This window comes from Poecilia formosa, unplaced genomic scaffold (assembly GCF_000485575.1).
Source record: "Poecilia formosa unplaced genomic scaffold, Poecilia_formosa-5.1.2 Scaffold5, whole genome shotgun sequence".
NCBI lineage: Eukaryota > Metazoa > Chordata > Actinopteri > Cyprinodontiformes > Poeciliidae > Poecilia > Poecilia formosa.
In genome coordinates this window covers 2,286,180-2,299,434 of record NW_006799944.1, presented here as the reverse complement: position 1 = coordinate 2,299,434, position 13,255 = coordinate 2,286,180, and the positions used below count along the sequence as shown (strand labels likewise).

At 40.0% G+C, this 13,255-nt stretch overlaps 1 protein-coding gene across 4 annotated transcripts in view; it reads left to right on the top strand.

Moving 5' to 3' along the window:
- adgrv1 (adhesion G protein-coupled receptor V1) overlaps positions 1-13,255 on the top strand; it is a 118,547-nt gene that overhangs the window by 49,097 nt on the left and 56,195 nt on the right. For all 4 annotated transcript variants that reach the window (XM_016677045.1, XM_016677041.1, XM_016677037.1 and 1 more), the window contains 30 exons: positions 17-192; positions 332-459; positions 543-724; positions 835-981; positions 1,073-1,153; positions 1,290-1,554; positions 2,562-2,684; positions 3,281-3,503; positions 3,606-3,810; positions 3,899-4,045; positions 4,189-4,444; positions 5,246-5,448; positions 5,535-5,711; positions 5,812-5,994; positions 6,091-6,270; positions 6,449-6,613; positions 6,704-6,824; positions 7,032-7,155; positions 7,264-7,402; positions 7,526-7,708; positions 7,844-8,079; positions 8,182-8,330; positions 9,067-9,265; positions 9,398-9,617; positions 9,706-9,945; positions 10,025-10,174; positions 10,261-10,481; positions 11,031-11,310; positions 11,441-11,584; positions 13,023-13,194. In XM_016677045.1, coding sequence (XP_016532531.1) covers positions 17-192; positions 332-459; positions 543-724; positions 835-981; positions 1,073-1,153; positions 1,290-1,554; positions 2,562-2,684; positions 3,281-3,503; positions 3,606-3,810; positions 3,899-4,045; positions 4,189-4,444; positions 5,246-5,448; positions 5,535-5,711; positions 5,812-5,994; positions 6,091-6,270; positions 6,449-6,613; positions 6,704-6,824; positions 7,032-7,155; positions 7,264-7,402; positions 7,526-7,708; positions 7,844-8,079; positions 8,182-8,330; positions 9,067-9,265; positions 9,398-9,617; positions 9,706-9,945; positions 10,025-10,174; positions 10,261-10,481; positions 11,031-11,310; positions 11,441-11,584; positions 13,023-13,194 — 5,419 coding nt within the window. The remainder of the gene's footprint in view (positions 1-16; positions 193-331; positions 460-542; positions 725-834; positions 982-1,072; positions 1,154-1,289; positions 1,555-2,561; positions 2,685-3,280; positions 3,504-3,605; positions 3,811-3,898; positions 4,046-4,188; positions 4,445-5,245; positions 5,449-5,534; positions 5,712-5,811; positions 5,995-6,090; positions 6,271-6,448; positions 6,614-6,703; positions 6,825-7,031; positions 7,156-7,263; positions 7,403-7,525; positions 7,709-7,843; positions 8,080-8,181; positions 8,331-9,066; positions 9,266-9,397; positions 9,618-9,705; positions 9,946-10,024; positions 10,175-10,260; positions 10,482-11,030; positions 11,311-11,440; positions 11,585-13,022; positions 13,195-13,255) is intronic.

The following is a 13,255-nucleotide window of genomic DNA, read 5'->3' as shown; positions in this document are numbered from 1 at the left end:
TTCCCTGTTGTTTCAGATGCTGGAGGTCCGAGCAATACGTGACGCTGAACCTGAAGGGAATGAAACATTCACATTGACCCTCTTTAACCCAACAGGAGGTGTACGGCTTGGGGACCAGCTCCAAATTCTTGTCACTGTCCTGGAGAACCTGGCCCCTTCAGGCTTGTTCCGAATCGGACCCTCTCTCAACAGGTCTCAGTGCAGTTTTATCAAAGGATCTGAAAGGAATGCTGCTGCTGCTGCTGCTGCTGCTACTTACGACCAATCACATGTTTTAAATAGGTAAAAACTGCATTTCCTACATAGGGTTATTTGTTGTGTCTCTACTCAGAACCAGCGCAGCGGTGGTGGCTGAAGAAGGAAGCAGAGCTGTCTTCCTCACTGTCTCTCGCAGTAATGGCTTGGAGTCAGCGGTTAGCGTAGAGTGGGAGATGCAGTCTGACACAGCTACGGCTTCTGGTGAGGCTAAAAAGTAAAAATCAATCTAAATCTCTTCTTGCGCTCTTCTTTGACTCAGAAGATGCTCTTCTCTCTTCCTACAGCGGGTCCCCTCCCAGTCGTTGGTCTGTATCAGAGCTTTGAGAACAACCCTACATCTGCTTGGTGCTCCATTCCAGCAGAGTCTTCCTCCCTGGCTTTAAGGCTTGACCTGAAGCCCGCGGCTGGGGCCGTCCGCACTCTAGCGACTCTGTATCGGTGGCAAGGTGTTTTTGTGCCGATAGAGGTAACCTGGATATTCCACCAGAACCAGCACAATATGTTCTCGCTCAATCTAGGAATGATTGGAATATGAGGGGTTGATTAAGCAACATTATTTTTCTCTGATTGATTTAGTCTGTCAGAATCCAAGACCCAGCCTCGTGTGTTGGGTTTGCAGTCAATGGTTCTACCTACATTGCCATTACTCATGGAGGCCCTCCCTTCTACCCTGCTGCAAACCTTAGCATCTTTAAACTGCAGAAGGACCTCAATATAATACTGGCAAGTATAAAATCAGTCATACCACGACATTGCTATATTATTATGACATGTCGCTTATATAACATGGAATACGTTATTTTGTTTTTTGAAGGAACAAATCATAGGAGTTGAAGCCCTGGATGTGAAACACCTATCCACTGAAGGCAAAGATTACCTGATAGCATCTAGCCAGGTGATGCACACTCTGCCACTTTTAAGACAATTTTAGTTGTTGTTGTTGTTGTTGTTTTTTTTAAACAGTTGAAAATATAAATGTCTCCAGATTGTACATGAATTGATTTTCTTCCCTCCCCCCCCCGATTCTTTAGGTTTTTGTTTGGACGGGCAGCTCCTTTGCACTCCATGGGACTCTCAACTTTGAACAGGACATCCTGAGTCTGTCTCCATTTATTCATGCAGACGCGCTCTATCTGCTGGTGTGCATTGACAGCCAAAGTGGGAGCTGCCAGCTTCTTCAGTGGAGCAATGGCATATTTCAGAATCCACAAACTCTGCCACTTTCCGGCAGAGCCATTCAAGTGGAAGCAGTCAACACAAGAAGAGAGGATACTCTGCTGCTGATTGCTGTTGAAGGTGATCTAACTTGTATGAGCTCATAAAATATACTAAATTTCTAATGAACAGTAGACATTTTTTTTTTCTCCATGAGCACTTCTTTTCTCTAACGCCTACCCAGGTTTTGGAATAGTCATTTATAGATACAGAGTCTGATGCTTCTTTAAAATCAATGCTGTACGATATTAGGGAAACATAACAATGCAATATTGTTTTGGAGTGCTGTGTTAATATTCATAACAACTGACCCACATTTAGCATGCTGTGGCACGTAGGTCAGGTATGAGCATTAAACACAAAGAAAGTCCATCCAGTTGGCTAAATACTAACATGCAAAGTGTGAATGAATCCCACATGAAAAAAGAGCCAACCAATTAGAATCAAGAGCTGATACTTGGATGTTTAAATATGTGTAGATATCAGAAAATAATATCTGAAGTTATTTGGTAATCCCACTTTAACTACAACAGCATCAGCAAATGGTCCGCAGATAAAATTATGTTTAGGTTCACTTTAAAAGCAAAGTCTAGGATGCCTGTGAAGTGGGACTAATCCACAGTATGGAGACAGGAGTGTAATGCATTGTATGTTTTCTTTATTTTCATCTATATCTTCTTGGTAATTATGCTACAGTTTGATTTTATTACAGACTGCAAGCATGTTGGTGAAACAAACAGAAGCTGCTTATTGCTCACTAAACATCTTTGTTCTTTTGTTCCCTCTGTGATTGCAAAACTTGCAGTCTCGGTCTGGTTATATATTTTTGCAGTGCTCTGTTTATTATGAAATGATGTGATCCTTCTGAGTTTGAAAAAGTGGTGAGTTTTTGGTTTGGACCTGTTGTGGCTTTATGTGGAAAGGCCTCAATGTGCAGCAGAGCAGAGCCACAAAAGGACCCACAAGTTGTAATTATTCAGTCTTGGGTGTGTCAGTCAGGCGAGTGGTTACATAAACATGCTATTCTGGTGTGAACGAACGTATTTTCTCTGAAGCATTCTTCGTTTGCTTCTGTTTTCTTCTTACAGGTCCCTCTCCATCCTGTGAAGTATTACGGTGGAGTTTAGCAGAACCTTCACCACGGCACCGTCAGTCCATTCCTCACCCAGGACTCGCCTCCATTCACTCCTTCACTGTGCCGTCAGGGATCAGTAAGCACTCATATCCCGATCAACTCTTTATGTAAAGATTTAACGCTAATGTATAATAGCGCAATATTTATAGCGTCATGAAAATTTGTAGATTTGTTGCGTTTTTACTTGTGTCACATCTTTTAGACCATCTAACAAAGTTCAATCTAAAAGATAATCAGATTAAATACAGAAAGCAGTTTTCTGTAGTTGGATTAATTTAGGGGGGAAAAAAGTGCAACCTATCTGACGACATAATGTGAGATCCTAAAAAGCATCCCCTCACTTAAAGAAATTCAACAACCTGAGAAACAAAGTCATTGGCATTTATCAGTTTGAACATGAGCGACGAAGTCATTTGCAAGGTTTGAGAGATCCAGATGAACACAATGAAATGTACCCTGACAGGAGTGGCCAGCAGTTAGGCAACTTAATCAGGAGGCCACAAAACAAAGAAGACCAGCAAATAAAACATCACAGGCCTCCCTACAAGAAGATGATTTCACACTCTTACATTTGTTAAGCACACGGGGAACGTTTTGTGGAGTTATAGGACAAAAGTGGAACTTTCTTAAATGTGTGTGTTCTAAACAGAGATTTATTTTATTTTTTTTTAGCGTACGCCTTGCTAACTGGACGAAATGGCTCTTCCATTTACTCCTGGAGATCTGATGTCGACCTATTCACCATGATCCTGAGGGCACCGAGAGCCAACAACTTCCTCTCCTTCATGGTCCAATCTCTCAACGGCACAAAGGCCCTTTTGGCTTCCTCTGAAGATAATAGCTCCACTATCTATGAGTTCACCTCTGTCTCAAATCAGTCTGACTTTATACCAAGGTATGCCCTGGATTACAAATATCAAACACAGGTTAGTTCTAACAAAAACAATTAAAATCAAGGGACAAAACGGGGTCTTTGTCTTTCTTCTCTGATATTCAGCTCCGGGGAGTTATACTTTGCTCCTGGTGACAGGGAACTTGATCTAGCAGTCAACGTCATTGATGATGACATCCCTGAGGTGGAGGAGGTTTTCGAGGTTAAGCTGAAGAATCCAAAGGGAGGGGCAGAGATTGGATTTGGCGGTGAGGTAACAATTATTGTCCCAACTAACGATGATGCCCATGGAGTTATTGGCTTTGCTCAGGTGAGAATTCATTTTAAAGTGCTCATTGTGTTATTGACTGTGTAAAGGTATTTCAAAGTATTACGCTCTACTGTGCATATGTTTGCAGAACTCCTTATACATGGAGGTGGAGGAGTTGGAACAAAATAATCAAATTTCTCTCAACGTTGAGAGAAGAAGAGGAAGTTTTGGTCGACTGACTGTTCATTGGGCAGCTAACAGTAGTTTGGCAGACATTTACCCCACGTCTGGAGTGGTGAGTAACTTCTGCTGCGTACGCAAAGCATAATACATTAGCGCCATTTCTAAAATGCTTTTTTTTTTTTTTAAGATAATCACTGCTGTTAATTTTGTGTTTAAATGTCGCAATTCAGTGCAGAAATGCAATTTCCTTTACAGGTGACGTTTTCTGAAGGTCAGACTGTAGCCATCATCTCGTTAGCCATAGTAGCAGATGGCTTGCCTGAGTTATCTGAAAGCGTCATAATCGTCATCCGGGATGTCACCACTTTGGGCCTTCAGAACATCCAACAAGGTGCAGTGATTGACAGGCAGCGGGCTCAGGCTCTGCTTACAATCCTACCAAATGGCTCCCCCTACGGCGTGATCGGATGGCATCTGGATTCCCTGTTTACTCTAACACAGGAACCACAGAGTAAGAGCTCAATAAGTGACAGATGCTTACATGTTAATCTATGAGAGATCATTGAGTTAAACTCTCTAATGTTTTATATATCATGTAGTTAACATTTTTCTGATATTTTCAAAGTAATCACTCAACCATCCTTTTATATTCTTTGAAAAACAAAAAGCTACTTTAAGATTTACTACAGCCAAGATGTTTTGATTTGTATGATGGGATGTAATTGGTTTGATTAATCCATGAAATGGTTAAATAATATTTATTAATTAAAGCATTGGAAAAAATATTTATTTAAATGTTCATACCTACTAAGGTAGAATATTTGCATCCTGTCATTTTTTTTTTTTTTTTTGTGGAAGTTTTCCAGATCCATGCAGGGCCTTGTAAAAGTATTTATACAACTTAAATATTTCGTTATTTTGTCATATTATCACCATGATCATTCATGTTATTGTCATTTTTCATATCAGGTATTATAACAATGAATAGGTGTGCATGACATTACTTTTTTTATATATAAAATCTCTAAAGTCTGTGTTCAGATCTGTTTACTCAATAGTTTCCTCTATTGTTCTTTGCAAAATAAGAACAGAATAGTTCAGATCTGAACAACTTCCAATTATCTGCTAAAGAAAAGCATCAAATTTATGCTACTTTTCCTTGGGTTATCAGATGAAATGCCAAGAAAATACATTGAAGTTTGCTGTCGCAAAAGTTAAAGTTGCAAGGCACTGTAGATACTGCGATTATGTGTATCATTTGGTATTTTGGTGTTTATTACTTACCTTAATCTAATTATTTTCCAATCTGTAGGAACTCCAGTCAATGTGACTCTTTCTGTAGTAAGGGAGCAGGGATCATCAGGTCAGGTGATGGTCCATTTCCAGACAAAACCAGCCTTGAACCAACACCCTTCCAATCAGGCTTCTGCAGGAGAAGACTATATAGCCAGAGACGACACCATTATTATGTTCAACGGTGCCACAGTGGCGCTCGTCTCTATCACTATTCTACCGGTGAGGATGGGTGATCAGTAATTAACATTCACAATCTTCTGTTGTTTTTTCACTTTTATTTAATGCACATGAACATATTATTGTAGGACGATGTCCCAGAGCTTGCAGAAAGTTTCCTGGTAAACATCACTGGAGTGGAGCTAGTAAGTGGGTCTGTTGGAGCGGGCCAGCCAAGTCTAAGGAGGCCTGGGATGGAAGTAGCAGAGATCACCATCCAGGAGAGTGACGATCCAAGAGGGGTTCTGCAGTTCAACATCTCTGAGGTGAGAATGTAAAACAAGGTGAATTAAGGGGAGGGGAAAATAGAATATGTGCTCAATAATCTGCCATAAAAAAAAACCCATTACTGCCAATCTTGTTCAGGATTTACCTGGAAGTGTGCTGGCCTATGAGATACCACCTCCAGACAATGTCCTTCATCTGTCTGTGGTACGACTTGCCGGCACAAGTGGGAGACTGGTTGCCTACTGGGAGGCTCAGCCGGTCACAGCTGACCTCAACGACTTCACCCCTGCATCGGGAAACATCACTTTTCAAGAGGGCCAGGTAAATCAAGGCGTAGTGTTCTGAGCTGATACAAACATTTCTGAGCATACTATTCAGCGCCTTACATCGTGGGTTGTATATTTCTTGAAACATTAGAAAGAGTCTACTATAGCCATCACCATCTTGGACGATGAACAAATAGAGGCCTCGGAGACCTTCAGAGTGGATTTGCTACGGGTGATCGGCGGCGCTCGCCTTGGACAAGTGACCTTTGTAAATGTTGTGATTCCGTCCAATGACTCTCCTCTCGGACGATTTGGATTTCAAGACTTGGAGGTGAATGTAATATATTTGTTCACCTAACTATAAAAGCACACAATACACAGAAGAGGTTTGTAGCATCTGGAAAATCTCATGTTGCTGATAAATTAAGAGTTAGGACATTTTTTTCCCCTTTATTTTAGAATGTACTGATATGTGTGGTTTTTTTTTTTTGTTTTTTTCTATCTCTCAGATTGTGGTTAGTGAGCCCGAGTTTGTGGATGATCCTTCAGCTGTGGCGACACTCACGGTGGTGCGTAGTTCAGGAGGTGAAGGTGCAGTGGTTCTGGCGTGGCAGGTGGAAGACCAAGCTATGGATGATCTCTCTCCTGTTAATGGGACACTTGTCTTCACTGAGGTTTCGTATAAAATTGCTATTTGCTGATCCACTGTTTATAAGAACCACTTGGGATAAAATTGCAAACGTTATCTACATTTTCTTTTACAGACTGAGCCTGTCAAGTCATTTGTGATCAGAGCCCTTGCTGATAATTTGCTGGAAGGAGATGAACATTTCATTGTTCGCTTGCTTCCTGCTGACAGTGGTGCTATCATCGACCCTTTACACGGTTTGTATTACATAAAAATGCCAAGCTAACAGCATATTAACTTACTGAGGAAATGTACTCAGGTTTATAATATGGCAAATATTCATTGTCCTCTTCATTTTCTGTTGTGTATTATATGGAATAAATTCTCTAACTTAAAAAAACCCTGTTAAAATGAAGTCTTACTTTTTAATTTACTTAATAACTTCTCTAATGGATCTTATGCAGGAGTGGTCACAGTCACCATCAGGGCAGACAAAGCTGCACTAGGGATTATCGGAATAGCAGAGTCATCTCGGAACGTTATCATTGGAGAACCTCACGGAAACTACAACGGGACTGCCGTGGTCAAGTGAGATAATTGCTGTGCTGTGTCTCCAACTGAGAGAGAGAGAGAGAGAGAAAAAAAAGAAGTTTTACATTTTAGCGATGAAACACCTGTTTGTGTTTTTCTGCACAGCCTTGTGCGAGGTCCAGGCGTTTTTGGAGATGTCCAAGTGTATTGGAATATTACTCCAGCTTTGGTTTCTGAATTCGAAACCATTTCTGGGACCGTTGCTATGCGTGATGGTCAGTCTGTTGGCACCATTACTCTTAAGGTACTTAGTGTTTATGGAATTCATTGAAAGAATAATTATGGTCTGTCATAGCATCTGCAAAACATTCAGCATTAAAATTGGCATTCTTTAATAGAAGTTTGTTCATATGAATTATGGTGACAGGTCCTTGATGATGAACTCCCAGAAGAGCGACGTGAGTACCAGCTCTCACTGACCTCTGCGACAGTAGGGCTGGAAGTGAGCCCCATTGCCAAGGATGCTAGGGTTACCATGGCAGCAAGTGATCTCCCCCATGGACTTTTCTCTTTCAACCAACTCCAGCTCACAACGAAAGAGGAGGAAATGGTGAGATCATTATAATTAGACAGACGTGCTTTATTTCACTTAGGGAAATTTCTTGCAGCAGTGTGCTGATACCCTTAAACAACAATGGTTTAATTTTCTATTTAAGTTTTTTTTATTGTGATTTTTTTTATGCAGGTTAATGTGACAGTGATTCGCTCGTATGGCAGTCTGGGGAGTGTGCTGGTGACTTATCAGACCTCGGGCTACACAGCAGTTAGCGGAACGGACTTTACTCCAGCTTCAGGACGATTACTGTTTACGCCAGGCCAAACGTCACACAGTGTCACAGTGCATATCCGGGATGACAATCTTCCAGAAAGACCCGAACTGTTCTTTGTTAACATTACCCACGTAGAGCTGCTCAATCTCAGGTTATTACATTTTCTAAAATGTGAATGACTACTAGGAATGCCATTTGCCTTCTTGAGTTGTTCTTACTTATTTCTTTTTCTTTGTCTCCCTCTGGTGGTCAGTGCGGTGGACTACACAGTGAGGGAGTCAGGACTGCAGCTGGACCAACCTCCAGCTATTGGAAACATATCTTCTGTTCTTGTGGTTATACAGCAGAATGACAATGTTGAAGGTATCCTGGAGTTCAGGCAGGACTTCCTTAACATTACAGGTAAAACAAAAGCAAACAGAAACAGTTCTGTTATGAAATGTATAGACCCCGATGAATTAAATCTAGATAACTGCTTTGCAGCTTTCAGTATGTTGGATTGCTATGTCAGTTTCTATGGTACACACAATTTCAATATTTTCAAAGTTTCAATTGCTTTTATTGAGAAATCCATCCAATAAAATAACCCTATTTATAGGCTCCACTTTGTTATGAGATCTGGATTGCCTTCGTAACAAATTGAAAAATGTTGTCCCCTGAGCCAAGTTATAACTTTAGCTTTGTGGCTTGGTGTTCTAGAAATATTGTTCATCTCCAAGCTACTTCTGGAGGAATGAGGAAAAAAATACTCTTATCAGTAGGTTTTGATACCAGTTTAATCATGGCTGGATTGTGAACCAGCTGTGTTAGATAAGAGGAAAGCTCACATATAAATCATCTCACTTTCAGCACGACACACAGTTCATTAAGTGGTCACCTTTTTGTCAGATTTTGCCTGACAAAACAGCCAGAAAGGGGCTTGATCGGAAAGAGCAACGTTAACTTTTCTGTCCAGCCCTAACTGTTGACTGATCACTGATGAGAAATAGCTTCTTTGCTGCCCTTACAATATTATTATTATTAGAAATGAGCATTTCCCACTATGTCATTTTGAGGATGATAAAACATTTTGGCTAAGACAGTAAAATGATATGTACAAGTGAGACAAAAGATGCATTTTGACTTGCTATTTTTCCAGTTGAGGAAGATGTGGGCTATGTGCTGATCCCAGTGGTGAGGAGAGTGGATTCCTATGGAACAGTCTCTGCCCACTTTATTTCGAGAGGCTTGAGTGCGACGCCTAATCTCGACTACATCCTGCACAATGACTCGCTGGTGTTTGTCAGTGGCCAGAATATAAGCTTCATCAATGTCACTATTGTAGATGATATGGACAGGTAAGAGGATCGGCTACTTGGACACTATTAAAAAAAAAATAAATAATAAAAAAAATTAATAAAAAAATACATTTTATTTTTGATTCTAACTCAACCAAATAAACTAAATAATACACATTCTTCTTTTTTCAGTGAACCTTCTGAGATATTTGAAATAGTTCTGATTGGATCCACTGGCGGAGCAGTTCTGGGCTCCAATTATGTTGCAAGGGTCACCATTGGCAAGAGTGACTCTCCGAATGGAGAGGTCCGCTTTGTAAATGAAAGTGTAATCACAGTGGTGAACCCGGACTCTACTTTGAAGCTGAGTCTTGTTTTGGAAAGAGCTGGAGGCCTTTTGGGAAATGCAACGGTATACTGAATTATTCCGGAGGAGAAAGTATCTTCATCATGTGATCCTCAGGCAGATCTCACTTTGCTCACGTCTTTCCTTTTCACAGGTTGTCTGGAACATCCTCGGTCCAAACAGCAGAGACATTCTGCCTGCTTTAAATACTGACTTTAGAGCTCCTGTGAGTGGCTCTTTCTTTTTTAGAGATGGAGAGGAGAGTTTGGGTATCATAGAGCTGCAGATTCTGCCTCATGGAGAAGTGGAAGTGGAAGAAACATTTGTTATAAAGCTGAGCGTTGTTTCTGGAGAGATGGATGTTGATCCTCAGGCCGGTTCAGTAACACTCAAGGTACTTTGCTAAATCTTAGCTCTATATCTCAATCAACACAGGCAACTTCTAACTACAAAATTCTGTCTTTTTCTTTCAGATAGAGAAGTTTGGAGACCCTAATGGTATAGTCCAGTTCACTCCTGATGCTCTTCAACAACGCATCATCAATGAGTCTACAGAGGCAGAAGGCCCACTCAACATTTCCTTGTTGGTCACACGCAGAGAGGGAACCATGGGCAACGTCACAGTGAGATTACACCACAAATCTACATTTTGTCCCTCTCTGTCAAGCAAATGAGTAAAACTGCTAACACAACCATCATTTCCTCCCAGGTCCGGTGGCAGATTCAGAGTGACTCAGATACAACGGGTGACTTCCTGGCCTTAGTGGGCTCTGTGATGATAGTGGAAGGCCACAGGGAGGCAGAGATCATCCTGAGCCTGATGCCTGATGCAGTGCCAGAGCTGGAGGAGATTTACATCGTCCAGCTTGTAGCTGTGGATGGTGGAGGGACTCTGGATGCCAACCCAGACCTGATCAGAACTCAGATAAGGTTTGACATTAGAACTGTGTTAGAATCACTCTGGCACAATGTACTGGGTAATTTGATTAAAGCATACAATTCTGAAACTACTACAGATAGACAGTAAACTAAATAAAACCTATATGAAGTTAGCTTGAAAAATATTTGAAGGTGAGTTGAAGTTGATAATCTTTATAGCCTGTTATTTTCACTTAGTGAATGAACACATTGTACTTAGTGTCACTGAGGGAAACAGAGCTGCTCCATGTGACCTGGGCATAATGATTCACTTTTCTGGCCAAAAACGATGTCTGTACAGACCTTCACAGTGTAATATACCTGTTCACATGAAAGGGACAGAGTTACTGTACATAGATCATTATTGCAAAATCAATTATCCTCTCGTGAAAGTAAATTTGTTCACAGTTCACACTAACCAAAATTTTAAATATAGTATTTTCTCCATTTTTTGTGTTCTTATTGCTTTATATTTGTAAAGTGCTGAAACAAAATGTTGGCAACAGCTTTAAAAGAGAAGTCAAAATTTTGTATTAAGTGTCCTTCCTTTTTCCCCTTTAGGGTGCCTGCTAATGATGATCCCCATGGTGTGTTTTCTCTGGACTCTGGACAGCAGGCTGTAGTGGTGGTGGGTTCAGGGTCTCTGCTCACTAGAGCTCTGGTTGTGAACGTAACGCGACTTGCTGGGCTGTTTGGCAATGCCAGTGTTGGCTATAAGATAAGGGGCAGGGGAACTGAGCTGATGGACATCCAGGAGATGCTGGGAGGCCGAGCTGAAGGAAGGCTGCTTATGGTAGAAGGCCAGCCCTTTAGTCAAATCACAGTCCCCATCAGCAGCCAGGTAAGGATCATAATACTTTTTGACCAACAAATTATGCATTTGGCAAAGTAGTACACTTTTCGTCAAACAATTTGAGCATATACTGTTTTGAAGAATTAATTTTATCTTCACTCTGTCTTTCTGTTATTAGGCATTTTTGTCATTGGGTGAAAGCTTTACAGTAGAGCTGACTGACGTTAGACTTGTCAGCGCTCTCCAAGGCTCTTCGCCGCGTCTGCTTTATGATGGCAGCTCTGCAGCAGTGACCATACCAGAAGATGCTGCGAGCTCAGAGGTGACTTGTGAATGTGTTTGTTTTTTTTTTCTTTTCACATAATAAATCATAAGCTCTAACAGAATAGAATAAAAATATAATTCCTTGCCCCACAGTGGGAAATTGAGGCTCATTTGTGGAGCTAAGAGGATAATAAAAGCAGTGTACTTTTTAATATGATTATTTTTGGATATTATTTCCCTAAATTAATCACTGACATGGATCATGAGTTTCTGACAGCTTCTTATAAAAACAAATGAATACACACATGAGTACACACTTACCATTCAGGTGACTTAAATCAAGTAATCAGAAGTGAATGAATAATGAAGTGAACAAGTTTAATAATTTTCAGTACATTTTTAATTTAATGCAAGTCACTCACATTTTTTAATGTAGTTCTAAGTATGTACACAGGGAACATTATCTGAGCACTGCAGTGTCATTTCTCAGAATTATAACTTAAAAAAACATTGTCTAACTCATTAACCATTTCATTTTAAGCTAGGGTGTCAAGTTTTTCTTGCTTTAGCATTATTTTTATTTGCATAAAAATACATTTTTATATATATTTTGTAAATAATCAGTGCAGAGTAGCATTACATTCTGCAAAAATAAAAATTGAAGGCCTTCAACTTCAAAATATAACAATCAGATGTCTGAATCAGTTATATGTCAATCATCTATTTTTGTATGCATTATTCCAACCATATGTAGCAGAATAATGCTTTTTTGGGGGGTTCTAAAATGGCTTTGATTTTATTTTAGTGATTTTAACATTTTATTTTTATCTGTTTTACATGAGTCTTCCTTTACAGCTTAGACAATTGGCACTCTCGAGAACCTGGTTTTGATTTAATTAAAGCATCACATGTATTATAAGACAAATTTTTTTTTTTTTACATTACACTTGTAGCATTACATTTTCTGCAGGGAAATTCAGGTGTCACAGCAGAAGGTTCAGTGAGAGCAGCGTGGATATTCACAAAAAAGTAATATAAAAATAGGAATAGAATGGACTGGGTGTCTCGGTGTGTAGTGTGTGTGCACAACATATGCAGAGGTTGTAGTCCTCAACATGGTTGTCCTGGTTTGTCTCAGGACATTTGCTGCATGACTTCCCATTTTCTCTCCCCTGTCTTTAATTATTCTTAAATAAAGGCCAATAGACCCTAAAATATCTTAAAGAATAAAAGACAAATATACAGCAAAAAAAAATAATATTTAAAATAGTTTATGTCTGTTTATGTCTTATTCTTTACTGTAGTCTCTGTAAAATATAAATAGTTTAGGACCAAGCATGTTACCTTGCGATATACCACATGTAATTTTAGAAAATCAGAGATTGTATTCTTTCTCTGTCCAAGCTGCTGTCTAATATGAAGTTAGCTGTTTATCCAAGACAATGTGATTAACTTAACCCCTGATTTATTGTCTAATTTCTCTTGTACTTATTCAGGTTGGATTTGCCTCACTGGCTCTGCAAGTTTTAAGTGTAGAAATAGGAACATGTGAGGCAAAGCTGACTCGAACGGGGCGTTTTGGTAACGTGACAGTGCAGTGGAAAGCTGGTTATCCTTCAGGGCAGAATCCATCTGGGTTCAAAACTGGGAAAATAGTTCCAAACTCAGGTAGGATACTTTGAAATGGATCAAGTTTAGTAATAAAATATCAACAAATGAATCAGTATAA